The sequence below is a fragment of the Lepidothrix coronata genome, unplaced genomic scaffold (assembly GCF_001604755.1).
Source record: "Lepidothrix coronata isolate B3197 unplaced genomic scaffold, Lepidothrix_coronata-1.0 Scaffold173, whole genome shotgun sequence".
In the NCBI taxonomy this organism is placed as follows: domain Eukaryota; kingdom Metazoa; phylum Chordata; class Aves; order Passeriformes; family Pipridae; genus Lepidothrix; species Lepidothrix coronata.
Genome location: NW_016690353.1, coordinates 2,050,887 through 2,065,260, shown reverse-complemented (window position 1 = coordinate 2,065,260; position 14,374 = coordinate 2,050,887). Strand labels below are relative to the sequence as shown.

Below are 14,374 nucleotides of genomic sequence, written 5' to 3'. Positions count from 1 at the left end.
TGGGGCTGGCACAGGGCAATAGAAAAGGGGTTAAGTCATGGAATCACAGATTTATTTAGGTTGGAAAAGCCTCTGTGATCGAGTCCAGCCATTCCCAGCACTGCCAAGGCCACTGCTGACCATGTCCCCAAGTGCCACATCCACAGGGATTTTAAATCCCTCCAGGAATGGGGACTCCACCCCTGCCCTGGGCAGCTGTGCCAGGGCTGGATGTGCCCAAAACATCTCCTTGGAGGAGCTTTGGAAGCTCCTTCCTTTGGTAGAAGGAGCAGCATCCCAAACATCCCAAACATCCCAGGGGCTGCCTGAGAGCTCAGGAACATGTGGAGTGGGGGGTGAGGGACAGGGAAGTGCCACCCATGGATTTCATGGCTTAAATGGGAATAGAGTTGAGGAATTCAGCCTGGAGAAGAGATGGATCCAGGGAGAGCTGAGAGCCCCTGGCAGGGCCTAAAGGGGCTCCAGGAGAGCTGGAGAGGGACTGGGACAAGGGATGGAGGGACAGGACACAGGGAATGGCTTCCCACTGGAAAAGTGGGCAGGGACACCTTCCACCATCCCAGGTTGCTCCAACCTGGCCTTGGACACTTCCAGGGATGGGGCAGCCACAGCTTCCCTGGGAATTCTATCCCAGCCCCTCCTCAGCCTCACAGCCGTAATCCCTCCCCAATATTCCATCTAACCCTGCCCTCAGCCATCCAAGGCATCCTAAAAACTAGAGATAAAGTGGAATAAGAAAATATTCTGGGAATATTCTTATTTCTCCCATTTCTTGCAAGCCCTTGGTTAAGGCATCCCGCTCTTCCTGGAATTTCCAGATCATTCTGGTTCTTGGGATGCACCTGATGCCTAAAGGGTGGCACTTTTTTATTCCCACTGTTCAGGAGAACAACAGGAATTTCCCTGGAGAAACTGGTGTGATGTCCTTGCCTGGGTAAAAATCCAGGTTTCCTGGGATTTTGTGCCAACAGAAGGGTTGGAGGCACCAAAAAGAGGGAAAAGGGGGATTTCTTCCTTCTGCTTGCTCAGATTCCAGGTCAGATTCACTTGAGGAAGCTCTCCAGAAATATTTAGGAATAAAAAATGATAGGAGAGGATAATAAATAAACCAAGCAAGGAGATTCCTGCTTGGGAATTCCATGAAACCAGCCTGGCAACCGGTGGGAAGCTGCTGGATGAGCCTCTTCTGTCTGGAATCCTTGGACTTCCAAGGGAGTAGAGCAGGTGGTTGTGCCGTTGGCTCCTATGGAAATGCTTTTTGTGGGAATATATTCCAGGATTATCCAAATGATCTGAGGGAAAATACATGGATGGATGAGTTCCTGCTTTGAGATCCCCCCTTTTCCTCCCTTGCATCATTCCCTCGCTTTCTTCCCTTGTTAAGTGGGAAGAAAGTGGTACCTTTTCCTTAACTTAAGGAAAAAATTCCTCGCTGTGACAGTATTTAGGATTCCCCATCAGGCACATCCTGGATTTTTCCTTTTCCACTTTCCTTTCCCGCTGTTGAATCCCGGGACAAGAGTTGGGTGGCTCAAGGTTCCACTCAGAGGGAATTTCCCAGGAAAAGAGGGAATTTCCCAGGAAAAGACCTGAGTATTCCTCTCCTTTTAAAATATCTGCTGGCTCAGGGAAATGCTGAGAATATTCCAAAAGGATCCATTGGCAAAATCAAGGATTGTGGTGTGGGATGTGCAGGGCAGATTCCTTCCTGCATCCCAAACATTCCTCACCCAGCCACAGCTCTTTTCTCCTGCTCTGGCATCCCCCAAATCCTTGAAAAGCGGGAGCATTCCCGTGTTTTTATGGGAAGAGGGGGGTGGAATCTCCCACCTGCTCCTTCATTCCCAGCCCTGCTCCGGCACCGGAGCGTTCCCGGCGTGTTGTTCATCGCGCCGGAAAAGATTCCTTTGGCTGCATCCCAGGCTTTTGTTTAAGGTTGGATTTGCTCCACGGCCACATCCCCGCTCCTCCACACCTTCCCGTGCTGGCAGGAAAAGCAGGAGCGGGAGGAAGGGCAGGCACTGCTCGTTTTTCCCCTCACAATGGAATGTTTTCCCGCCTTTCCGCTCTTTCCCCGCCGTCCCAAAAACTCCGTCGATCCACAAACACCAGTGGGACGTTTTTCCAGCTGGGGGGGCTGCTGTGATCCCTCAGTTTGGCTTCTTGCTGCCCTCAGTTTTCCTTAATTTTTGCTTGGATTGCCTTCATTCCTGCTAAATTCCTGTCTTGGTGGAGCCAAGCACCTCCCGATCCCGAAAGCCGAGTGCCCGGAAAACAGTTGCTGTGGAAACAGAGCTCGGGGAGTTTATTCCATTGGGGAAAAAACACACACTTAGGGCTCCAAAGGATCCTTTCTCTCCAGATTTTAATAGGGAAGTCACTCCAGGTCTTATTAGGGAAGTCCCAAAGGATCCCACACCTGCTCCCGGGGCTGGAGAACCTGCGGACGCAGGGATTGTGCTTCCCACCGGAGCGCTCGCTCCTGTCACCTTGGGAATTGTGCCTGGAGGTTCTGCTCTCCAATTCCGGCCCGGGAATGTTGTGGATTTTGAGATAAGAAGGTCTTTGTTGGCTCAGGTGGGATCCCACCTGGAGCCCAGCGTGCAGCCCTGGGATCCTCGGCACGGGAAGGACGTGGAGCTGCTGGAGAGAGTCCAGAGGAGGCCCCGGAGCTGCTGCCAGGGCTGGAGCCCCTCTGCTCTGGAGCCAGGCTGGGAGAGCTGGGGGGTTCCCCTGGAGAAGAGAAGGCTCCAGGGAGAGCTGAGAGCCCCTGGCAGGGCCTGAAGGGGCTCCAGGAGAGCTGGAGAGGGACTGGGGACAAGACATGGAGGGACAGCACACAGGGAATGGCTTTAACTGGAAAAGTGGAGATTTAGGTGGATATTGGGAAGGAATTCCTGGCTGTGAGGGTGGGGAGGGACTGGAATGGATTTGCCAGAGAAGCTGTGGCTGCCCCTGGATCCCTGGAAGTGTCCAAGGCCAGGTTGGAGCAACCTGGGCCAGTGGAAGGTGTCCCTGCCCATGGCAGGGGTGGAATGGGATGATCCTTGAGGTTCCTTCCAACCCAAACCAGTCTGGAATTCTGTGAGATAATTGTGGGGTTCGGTTTTATTTTAAGCTCCTTTTAGGGCCATGGGCTTAGGGAATAGTGGGAATTAACTCTGGGAATAGACAAGTGCCCCAATATCCTGCCCCCGAATCCCAGGGATCCCAGGTGGGATGGGAGGCTGGAGGGAGCAGTGGTGTCTGTGTCCATCCCTGAGGACATTCCTGGGAAATCAGGAGCTGCACTGGCGTTTTTAGGAAGTTGGGGCTTTGTTTCCTGAAAGGATGGACAAATGTGAGGATAGAATTCCATGTCTGCTCATTCCCAGCTCCTCTCCAGCACTCCTGGAAGCAGCGGCAGCGGGACCCGCCTGCTCCTGTTGGACAGGTTTGATGGGAGGGAGCAAAGAAATCCAAGGGTTTTCCCTCGGCTGGAATTCCCAAGGTGCTGGAATTCCCTGCCTTTTACACCTGCTGTGGCCACATCCCAGCTTTCCTGGCTTGTGTTTGATCCTGGAATGAGCTGATTCCGGAAGGGAACCGCCTTTTATTTGTACCTGTGAATCCCTTTTTAGTTGGTTTGGTTGGAATTTTGTGGGAAGGGAAATCCTTGAAGTGGTTTCCCACTGGGAGAGGTGAGCACCGGCCACGGGAAGGTGCAGCTGGAGGGGACGGATGGAAAACGGGAATGTCCCTTTGGATGGGACAGGGAATGCAGGATGGCAGTGCCAGCCTGAAAGGATGGATAAAATGCAGGAGGGAGGCTGATGATCCAGGTGGGAATCTGTGGAAAAGCTGAGGGAATCCCTTCCATCCCGAAACCAGGAATTAGTGCCACAAGAGCTTTTCCGTTTCCATGTCTCCAGAAGATGTTGGAGAGGGAATAACATCATTGACCTCGTAGGAAAAACGCCTCCGCCGTCGTTCCGTCGGGATTCCCGGGAAGAGCCAGGGAGCAGATGGAGGGATAAAAGGTTTTCTTCCACATGATTTGAGGGTTAATGGGCTGGGATTGGTTTGGGAATCCCTGTGTCTTCCCACTCTGCAGGTGGAGAAGGATCCTGCTTCCCTCCCTTCCCGTCTCATTCCCGGTTGGATGTGGCCCTGGGAGGAATTCTGAGGGAATTTTCCAGGCCTTGTTTTTCCTTCCCAACAACAGCATCATCCTTCCTGCCTTGGAGCTGCTGCGGAGGGCTGGGAATTCGGGAGGGAGAGCAAGAGTTCGGGATCAGAGGCTGAGAATCCGCAGGGACGACATTCCAGTTCTCCTCCTGTCGTCCCGTGGGATGGGAGGGAGGAGAGGGAATTCCAGGAGAAAAGCCGGAGCAAACCCGGCCGCTCCACGTGGCCGCTTCCACTGCTCCAGAGGGAAACAAAACTGGGGGAAAACCAGGGAAAAACCACCTCCAGGGCTGCTTTTCCACACCCAGCCCTGCCTGGAAGGTCCGAGCTTTGCCCCAGCCCCAAAACTCCAGGGGGGATCATCCCAATCCCGCTTTTGGAAGGAGAAAATGAGGGAGGGGAAGGAATTCCGGAGGGTTTCCCGGCTGGAAATGGCGGCGCTGATGAAGCGGAGCCGCTCGGGTGGGAGACAAACCCCGCTTGGAATTGTGGAGCTGCTGGTTCACCCTTCCTCTGGAATTCTCTTCCCTTTTTCCCCCCTCTCCATGAATTAAAACAACAAATCCCACTGAAAGGCAACGCCAGCGCCAGCCCTGCCGGGATTTTCCTTGGATTTTCCCCTCCCAACCTGGCTTTCCCAGGCAGAAAGATGCAGATGGACATCACCGGGATCATCCCAACGTCATTCCTGCTCCAAAGGATCTGCTTGGAGGCTCCAAGGGAATTGAAGATTCCAGGAAAATTCCTCTGCAATCCCAACGTTCCCAGCGATGCACAACCCAGGCTTTTCCAACACATGTTGTTTTTTTTTGGGAACGAGGGTTTAAATTCCCCATCCGTGAAACTGGGATGGTTCCAAAGCACCTGAGGGATGGTGGGAAGAGAAACGAGCACGAAGGGCTGGGAAAGAACTCGGCAATTCCGCAGATCCAGGTGTTTGTGCCGAAGGAATTGGGTGGCGCAGGGAGACAGGGAATTAAGAGCAGCAGGTTTTTTTTCCTGGGATTCACACAAGGTTGTGGCCACAGGGAATTCCGGGATACGAACCCCAGTGATGGGAACAAAGTGTTTCTCGTTGGAAAATCAAAGGATTCCTTGGGGAAATACGGACAAAAATCCCCTTTGGATCTTTCCTTCTCCGCAGGGCGGGATCTCCGCTGGGCTCTGGGGGATCATGGAATTGCTGAGGTTGGAAAAGCCCTCTGGGATCAGAGTCCAGCCATTCCCAGCACTGCCAAGGCTGCTCTGACCATGTCCCCAAGTGCCACATCCACAGGGCTTTGGAATCCCTCCGGGAATGGGGACTCCACCCCTGCCCCGGGCAGCCCTTTCCAGGAGGAATTGTCCCACTATCCAACCTAAATTCCCTCTGGCACAGCTGGAAGCCATTCCCTGTCCTCCTGTCCCTTGTTCCCTGGGAGCAGAGCCCAATCCCTCCCCGGCTCCCCCCTCCTGTCAGGGAGTTGTCCTGGGAAACAGGAGTTTTTCCAAGGACACAGGGCCAAGGTGTTGAATTTTCCGAGGCGCTTTTGTTCCCGGGGTTTGTTTCTTCTGGAAGTCCCGCTGCTCCAGCTGGGATCGAGCCATTTCCATAGTAACCAGGATTAGGAATTCAGTCAGGGATGAGCAGCAGGGACACACAAGTTCTGCCTTTCAAAAATCCTCCTTTGATCCCGTTATCTCCATTTGCTGGATTCCAAACGGCTCCTGGAAAACCAGCGGTGGATCCTGGATCCTGAGGATGTTTTAAGGAAGTTTTTAAGGTTTTTCCCTTCAGGACTTTTTGTTGGATAGTTTAATTGTGATCCTTTGTTTTTTTGGCTCCTTGGAGAATTGTTGGATTCTGGAGCTGTTTTCCTGCCAGGAGAAACCTTTGGCTGCTCCGGGGACTTTTCAGGACTTGGCTTTTTGCCTCTGGAATGAAACCTTTGGAAAAAGCCTGGAGGTGAGGGCAGGGCTGGGCCAGGATTCCAGGACACCTGAGCTTCCCCTTGGCCAGGGGGGAAGGAAAAAGTCCCAGGAGGTGCCATCCTGGGATGAAGGAACTTCCCTGGGAACTGAGCTCACCTTCATGTCTCCTTCAATCCAAAGAAATTTCAAGGAAAACAGGGATTTAAGCACCAAACAAGGTGGATGCTCGTTCCCTGGATGAAGTTATCCATGAGGAAATCCCACTCTGGGATCTGGGAGCTTCCCAGTTCCCAAAGAGAAGAGAATGGGATGAAGGAATATCCCTGGGAGCTGAGCTCACCTCTGTGTCTCCTTGAATCCAAAGAAATTCCAAGGAAAACGGGGATTTAAGCACCAAACAAGGTGGATGCTCATTCCCTGGATGAATTATCCATGAGGAAATCCCACTGTGGCACCTGGAGCTTCCCAGTTTGCGGGAAGATGAGGCTGGGATGTGTTTTTTGGGATTTGAACCTTTTCCCTTTCCCGGGCTCCCCGAAGCTGGATCCCAGCAGCCAGAAAATAGGGAATAGGAGCAGCTCCAGCTCAGCTGGCAGCAAATACCTGTGAAGGAAAATTATGGATCCTGCGGCTGTTCCTTCAGGATAAGGCTGTGTCCTTGCCCTTTTCTTGGAAAAGATGCTTTCCTTGGATGGGGATTGTCACAGTGTAGGGATAACTGGCTGGGAATTCCCAGATCAAAGGGATTTAACCCCCCCCCTTGGCTTTCATGGATGCAATGCAAAGAGTTTCTTCCCTAACTTCCCTGGAATGCTCCTGCCAGCATGGAAAAAGCCTGATAATGTGCTGGAGCCCAAGGGAAAGCTCCATATTCCTTAAAATGTTCCATTTCCCAGGGAACCAAGAGCTGGGAAAGCACCTGCTGGGTTGGAGAGTTGCTTTTCCTGCCGGGAAAATAAGTGGGATGGGGTGGAATTCCATAGGCAAAGCTCCCAGAGGGATCCTAGAAATCCTTCCACAGCCACATTCCCGCCTGCTGGTTCTCCAGGCTTCCCTCCTGCCTTGGGATACGGCCTGCCTGGAGTCTGGGAAGTGGGAGGACGTGGAATCCGGCGGGAGCTCCGGAAAATCCCGTCGTTCTTCAGGAGGGGAATAAAACCCGCTTGGAATGCGGGGGCTGGTGGGAGAGGGATCATCTCCCTGGGAATGAGCTGGGAGGGATCCCCAGGGGTCAGCGAGTCCAACTCCTGGCCCCAAATCCCACATTCCCAGTGGGAAGGAGCCCAGGCCATTCCCTGATCCCGCAGGGATGGGCGTTCCACGACCTCTCCGGCCAACCTGGGCCGGTGTCCTGGGTTTTTCCAGGAATATCCCCGAGACTTTAGGGAAGATGGGGGTGGAATCAGTTGGAATTGGGGGTTTGGGGCAAGTTTGGGAGGATTTAGTATCCAGTTCTTTCAGGATCCAGGGAAAAGCTTTGTGGCTCTGCCCACAGAGGGAGGGAACAGCTCCAGGGGCCAAATCTCTCCTTATCTTCAAACCCTCCTGGATAAAATTCCAGCAGGAAGGAGAGGAATGCAGGCACTTAAAGGAGGAAGAGGTGAAAGGAATGAGAAAGGCCTTGGAGTGCAGGAAGGGGCTTCCCACGACTTCGGATCCCATGGAAAGGTGTCTAAATATTCCTCATAGTTCCAGAGGCTCTTCCTGGTTATTTATGGAATTGATGGAACATTTCTTGGACCGGGAATGTCCGTGTGAGTATCCCAAGGTGAACAGGAGTTAAAAATCCAACTCAAATTGCAAATTTAGGGATGATTCCTGTTCTTTTTCCCTCTTTTTCAAAAGCCAGGAATGTCTTTGTCGCCCTTTGAGCAGGAGCTGGACCTGAACAATTCCAGAGCTGCTTCCTGGCTCCTTTCCCTGTTTGCTTGGGATCTAATTTTTAACCCAGAGTTTGGAAGTTTGTGCAGTCGGGATCCAGGGACGAGTCAGCTGGTTGTTGGGAAACATTCCTGGTTCTTGGAGGGGTTTGGGATTGGGTTTAGCTGGAAATAATATTGGGATCCTGGAGCTGGCTCCGAGGGAGGGACTTGGACAAGGGATGGAGGGACAGGACACAGGGAGTGGCTTTGAGCTGAGAGAGGATAAATTTAGCTGGGATATTGGGAAGGAATTCCTGGCTGGGAGGGTGGGGAGGGGCTGGAATGGATTTCCCAGAGAAGCTGTGGCTGCCCCTGGATCCCTGGGAGTGTCCAAGCCCCAAACCCGGGATAGTGGGAGGTGTCCCTGCTCATGGAATGATCCTTCAGGTCCCTTCCAACCCAGTCCAGGCTGGAATTCCATGACTTAATCTGCTGCCACATTGTCCTTGTTCTTTGGAGGATAATTCCATCAGGATTCCCAGGGATTGGTCCCAGCATTCCCTTTGCTGGAACGATGTTCTCTCCAGAGCAGGATGGGGGTGGAAAACACTTTGTTTAGTGCTTGGAATTATTGAATCAGTGGGAAAACCAAACAAATCCCTTCCCAGCTCCTTGTTGGGAACATTCCAGATCTGTGCCTGCCTGGATAACAAATCTAATTGGGAATTCCACTAATTAGCTCTTTGTCCCGGGGTCTGGGGATGCAAAATGAGCCTCTTTCCAAGAGGAATTGGATCCTTGGTGTTCCTGGAGCTGAAATCCCGCCCTTTGTTGTGCTGATCCCTCTTGGATTCCGTGTTTTCCAACTTGTTTAAACATCCAAGATGATCAATTAGGGGGAAAAAAAGGGGACCTGGTGTGGATTCCCAGATTTTTTGCCTGGCTTTCTCCCTTCCCAAACCTTTATTATCCATTTTCTCTCCCATCATTCCCTTCATCCGACGGTAAAACATCCCGATCCCTGAGGGATTCGGGGGCTGTTTTTTTGCTCTCCCTCATTCCCGGAGAGGCCAAATCCCGACAGATCCACCTGTTTTTTTTTCCAGAACAAGGACGGTGGTGAACGGGAGAACAAAATTCCCAGGCAGGAGGAGGACGAGGAGCCCGTCAAGCACAAGTAAGGAGGGATTTATTCCCGCTTTTCTCTCCCCGGGATGGGTTGTTTTTAAGGAGGATTTTCCCTCCTGTGCAATTTAATTCAGTTTTTTAATCGAAATTCCCAGTGCAAATATTCCGAGGAGGGGGATGGTTGGATTCCATGATCTCGGAGGACTTTTCCAGCCTTAAAAACTCTGGGAGTAAAGGGGGAAAACCTGGGGTTGAGCGGCAGCATTTCCGGTGCCATTTCCCTGGATTTCCCTGGATTTCCCTGGATTTCCGTGGATTTCCCAGGATTTCCCTGGATTTCCCAGCCATTCCTGCACCTCTGTCCCTGGTTTTGGGGTGTTTTAAGGGTGGATTTTTTTTCTTTTCCATGGATTCATGTCACTGCTTTTGTCCCTGGAAAATGGGAGCCCAAATCCAGCTGAGCCAGGGGGTCATTCCTGGCAGGAGCAGCTGCCTCTGGAGCCCTTTTCCTGCCCTAAAAACTCCATCAGGGATTTTTGGGAGCCCCGAGGAGGTCAAACTGCCTTGGAAAATGTGGGATGTGACCTTTTCCCATCTTTTATCCCTAAAAACCTCCTCTGGGGGAGCTCGGCTGCTGGGAATGACCAAGTCAGAGCAAACCCTTGCTGTTCCTCGGGAATATTTGGGAATTCTTGGGAGGATTTTCCTTGCAGAAAACATATCCCTTGTGGGAAACAATCCCCATGGATTTTGGGAACAGCCCCCACGGATTTGGGGCTGGAACTCCCCCTGGAGAACCATCCCTGAGGTCCCTGGGAGGGAATTTTCCGGGTGGTTGGATCCGGGGCCGGAGGAGCCACTTGAGGTCTGAAAGAGGAGCTGGAGATCCTGGGAATGGGATGAATAATGGATAAGCTGCTCTTGAATTCCAGCCCTGCCACCTGATCCCAGAGCCTCCTGTGGCCCCGGAGCATCCCCCTGGCTGGTGCTTCCCATCCCTGGGCTGCTCATCCCACCCTGGAATTCTGACTTGATCCTCTAAAGTGGAAAAAAACTCTTGTTTTTTGGACTCCAGCTGATTTTTTTAGCTGGGAATTCCTGCTTTTTAACCAGCTTGGAAGTGCTGGGTTTCATCCCAGAGATTCCACATCACCCAAGTCAAGGTGGGAAATCCCTTTTTCCAGGAGTTTTTGTTCATCCCGTGGCGGGTTCGGCCAAAATCCTTCCCCAAAATCCTTCCCCTGCCTGGGAATCCTTGGAATTCCACAGGAGTTGAGGAGGGTTTGAGTAGGAAATTCCATCTCCAGCCAGCTTTGTCCTCAAATCCATGGAAACCTTTGGAGAGGCAGCTTTTGGGATGAAAAGTTTGCTCTCCACATGGATTTTCCACATGGATTTTCCCCTTTATTCTCAGATTCATAGAAGCCTTTGGAGAGGCAGCTTTTGGGATGAAAACTTTGTTTTCCACATGGATTTTTCCCCTTTGTCCTCAAATCCATGGATCCCTTTGGAGAGGCAGCTTTTGGGATGAAAACTTTGCTTTCCACATGGATTTTTCCCATTTGTCCTCAAATCCATGGATCCCTGTGAAGAGGCAGCTTTTGGGGTGAAACCTTTGCTTTCCACATGGATTTTCCACACAGATTGTCCCCTTTATCCTCAAATCCATGGATCCCTTTGGAGAGGCAGCTTTTGGGATGAAAAGCTTGCTCTCCACGTGGATTTTCCACATGGATTTTCCACATAGGCTGTCCCCTTTGTCCACAAATCCATGGATCCCTGTGAAGAGGCAGCTTTCGGGGTGAAACCTTTGCTTTCCACGTGGATTTTCCTCCTTGTCCACAAATCCATGGAAGCCTTTGTGGAGGCAGCTCCATGGATTTTCCCCTTTTCCCGCTTCTCCAGCCCCAGCCAGTTTTGTTGGGATGCAGAGGGAGCTTTGCAAGGCAAATGAGGGCAAGCTCTGCTCCGCAGGGAATGCTTGAATCCCAAATCTTAGGGAATGCTTGAATCCCACATCTTAGGGAATGCTTGAATCCCAAATCTTACCTTTGGATTTGCTTTTCCTTTCCTTGTTAAACGTCCCTTTCCCCCCCTGGAATCCGAGGGGAGTTTTTCCCAGGATCAAGAAGAGCCCATCACTCCGTTTCCTCTTGGATTTTGGTTTTGAACCCCGGGAGCCCTTTGGAAAAGGGAAGTGCTGGGCACAGATGTCCCGCTGGAAGGGGTGAACTGGGATAATCCGCTGGGTTTTTGGGAAATTCCTGGGAGTGGAATTCTGCCTTCCCAGCAAACCAGGGGGGAAAACCTGCATCTCAAGGGGGAAACCACCCCGAGCTCTCCTGGGAATTGTGCTGGGTCAGGGAATGATCCTCACCCCATCCCGGGGTTTTTGGGATGGTTCCTCCTCCACCCCACCCCATCCCATCCTTTCCACCCTGTGGAGAATCCCGGGATGAACTGGGATGGAAGGGACCTTAAGGATCATCTCATCCCACCTTCTACCATCCCAGGTTGCTCCAGCCCGGCCTTGGACACTTCCAGGGATGGGGATTCCACGCTCTCTGTCCAGAGGAAGGACAAACCCTCTCGGCTCCGGCTCCACCATTCCCACCCTCCCACATTCCCACACCTTTCTCGGCCTCTTCCTCTTTCGCTTCTGCTACTCTCAAATCTTCCCATCCCCCCCCCTTCTAGAAACTGTCTCCTAATCTTTGCATTTCTCTTCCCCCCCCCCTTTTTCTTTTTCCTGGTGTCTTTTTGTTCCTTGGTTTTTTCTCTCTCCCGAACTCCCAGGGCAGGAACGAGCTCCGGCAAAGCCCTTTGTGCGAACCCCGCTCCTCTCCCGGGAATTCCGGCTCAGCTGATCCCCCGCTCCCACCTCTCCCGGGGGGATTTGTCTTTGCAACTCGGGATTATCGCGGGTTCCTTTGATTTTTTTTTTTTTTTTAAAACCGCTCCTGTTTAATCCCGGACCAGGAAGCGCAGCCCCGGATGCGCCTTTGGGAGGGACAGGGTGGGGGTGGACTTTGGCCTTTCCGCCTCATTCCCACCGGGAAAAACAGCCCTTTTGGGACACGGGGACCTGGCTCGGGGACTCGGGGACCTGCGAGAGTCCACGGCTGGAGTTTGGGATCGTCAGGGAGCACGTTGGGATCGGGGTTGTCGTGCGAGCGCAGCTCGTTAAAAGCGGAGCTAAAAATCCAAGGAAAGGGCTCGGAAAGGGAGGGGGGGGGGGAACAAAAATAACCTTCGACTCTTCAGCTCCGCGAGAGCTGCAGTGAATCAGCTGTCGGACACTGAGTCAGCCCGAAAAAGCATCCTTAAAAAGGCTGGGCCGCTCCCGGAGGTGGATTTCTGGGAGGAGCCGGGCTTGGGAAAGGCGATCTCCCGCTCAGGAATGTCACCGGGCAGGTCCCGACCGCTTTTTTGCCTTTGTTGTAACCTTTTGTTGCACAAAAAAAACCCCAACAACCACTCCTGGGTGCCTCCTCTGCTCCCAGAGCCGGGATCGCGCTTCCCGAAACGCTTCCCGAAATCCCGGAGCGTGGAGACCTCGAGGCACAGGGTTTTAAAGGAATAAAAAAGGATTAAAAAATAAAATGAGGATTAAACGTGGGAGGTGGTTTATGGCTCCAGGGATGATCCAGAGGGTGTCCATTCCCTGGGGGACACGGGCAGCAGGAGGAGGAGGAGGAGGAGGGGGAGGAGGAAGAGGGGGCACCTTTTCCTTGGTGCTGGAGGAGGAGACCAGGGGTTGAGGTGCCTGAGCCCACCTGGAGAAGAGAAGGCTCCAGGGAGACTCCAGAGCCCCTTCCAGGACCTAAAGGGGCTCCAGGAGAGCAGGAGAGGGACTGGGGACAAGGGATGGAGGGACAGGACACAGGGAATGGCTTAAACTGAAAGAGAGTAAATTTAGCTGGAATATTGGGAAGGAATTGTTGGCTGTGAGGGTGGGGAGGGATGGAATGGATTTGCCAGGGGAGCTGTGGCTGCCCCTGGATCCCTGGAAGTGTCTAAGGCCAGGTTGGAGCAATGTGGGCTAGTGGAAGGTGTCCCTGAACTGGATGGTCTTTAGGGCCCCTTCCCACCCAGACCATTGTGGGATTCTGGGATCTCAGTCCCGTTTTCCTGGTGTTCCTGGAGGGACAAGCCTTGTCCTCAGGGAGAGAAACTGGGAAGCTGCTGCTGAAGCAGCTCCAAGTGTCTGTTTTGGGAGAGAAAGTGGGAACAGGGAACCTGCAGCACTGAAGAAATCCCTGTTATGGGGTTTCCTGGCACAGCCATTCCTGGTGCTCCTGAGGGAAGGATATCACTTGGAAAAATCCACTGGAACGGTGTTTGCTCCTTGAAGCCCTCGGGGCTGGAGCAGTGGAGCAGAACCAACCTGGAAGCAGCTCCAGGGGCCTGGTTTGCTTCAAGATAACTCCGGGCATTCCACACATTCCCAACGTGCCACTGCCCACCCTCCTCCTTCCAAAGGAGCTGCTCTCCCTCCTCATTCCCCAGCCAGGAGCTCCAGCCCAGAGGGAAAGGTGGATTTGAGGCATTCCTGACCCAAAGCAGGGAATGTGGGACCCCTGTGTGTGTCCGTGCTTCCCTCTGGAATGCTGCAGCTCCCGAAATCCTCCTGTGCTCCCTGGAGCTGCCAGCCCTGGATCCAGCTGTAGCCACCTCCATCCCTGCTGTTCCTGGCTGGATTGGGCTGGCAAACATGGCACCAGGTGCTCAAGGAGCAGGAGATCTCCTGGATTTGGGCACGTCCATCAGTTTTAGGGAGATGCCAATAAAACCTGTGAGTGGCCCTGCAGGAGGCTGATCCCAAATGGATCAATCCCAGCTCCTGGCCGGGTGCTCCGTCCTTCCCGGTGGGATGCGTCCTCCACCCCAGGGAGCTGCAATCCCTCAGCTGGCTCCTGGGTTCTGCCTTGAGGCCTGTTGGAAGCTGTGGGTTGTTTTGGTTTCATTTTCCTGGGAATTCGGATAATTCACGGTGAGGAAAGTGCCAAAGTGCCCCGGGATGTCTCTGGAATGTGGCACAGGAGGAGCCGTTGGCACTGCTGGCACCAGGATTTTCTTTAACCCATTGCTGGGGAAATGAGCAGTTTTAAAATATCCATGTTTTTAACCCTTCAAATTCCTGGGGGAAGGAGGAATGTCCTCATGTCCTTGGCTTTAGGGATGTGCTGAGATCCCACCTGGAGCACAACATCCAGCCCTGGGATCCTCGGCACGGGAAGGATGTGGAGCTGCTGGAGAGAGTCCAGAGGAGGCCCCGGAGATGCTGCCAGGGCTGGAGTCCCTCT

The 14,374-nt window shown here is 52.9% G+C and overlaps 1 protein-coding gene across 1 annotated transcript in view; it reads left to right on the top strand.

Annotated features, from left to right (window-relative positions):
• The first annotated feature begins 5,001 nt into the window (after positions 1 to 5,001).
• Positions 5,002 to 14,374, top strand: part of CCDC12 (coiled-coil domain containing 12) — a 13,867-nt gene continuing 4,494 nt past the window's right edge. The window contains exons 1-2 of the mRNA XM_017830066.1: positions 5,002 to 5,100; positions 9,047 to 9,117. Coding sequence (XP_017685555.1) covers positions 5,017 to 5,100; positions 9,047 to 9,117 — 155 coding nt within the window. The 5' untranslated portion in view covers positions 5,002 to 5,016. The remainder of the gene's footprint in view (positions 5,101 to 9,046; positions 9,118 to 14,374) is intronic.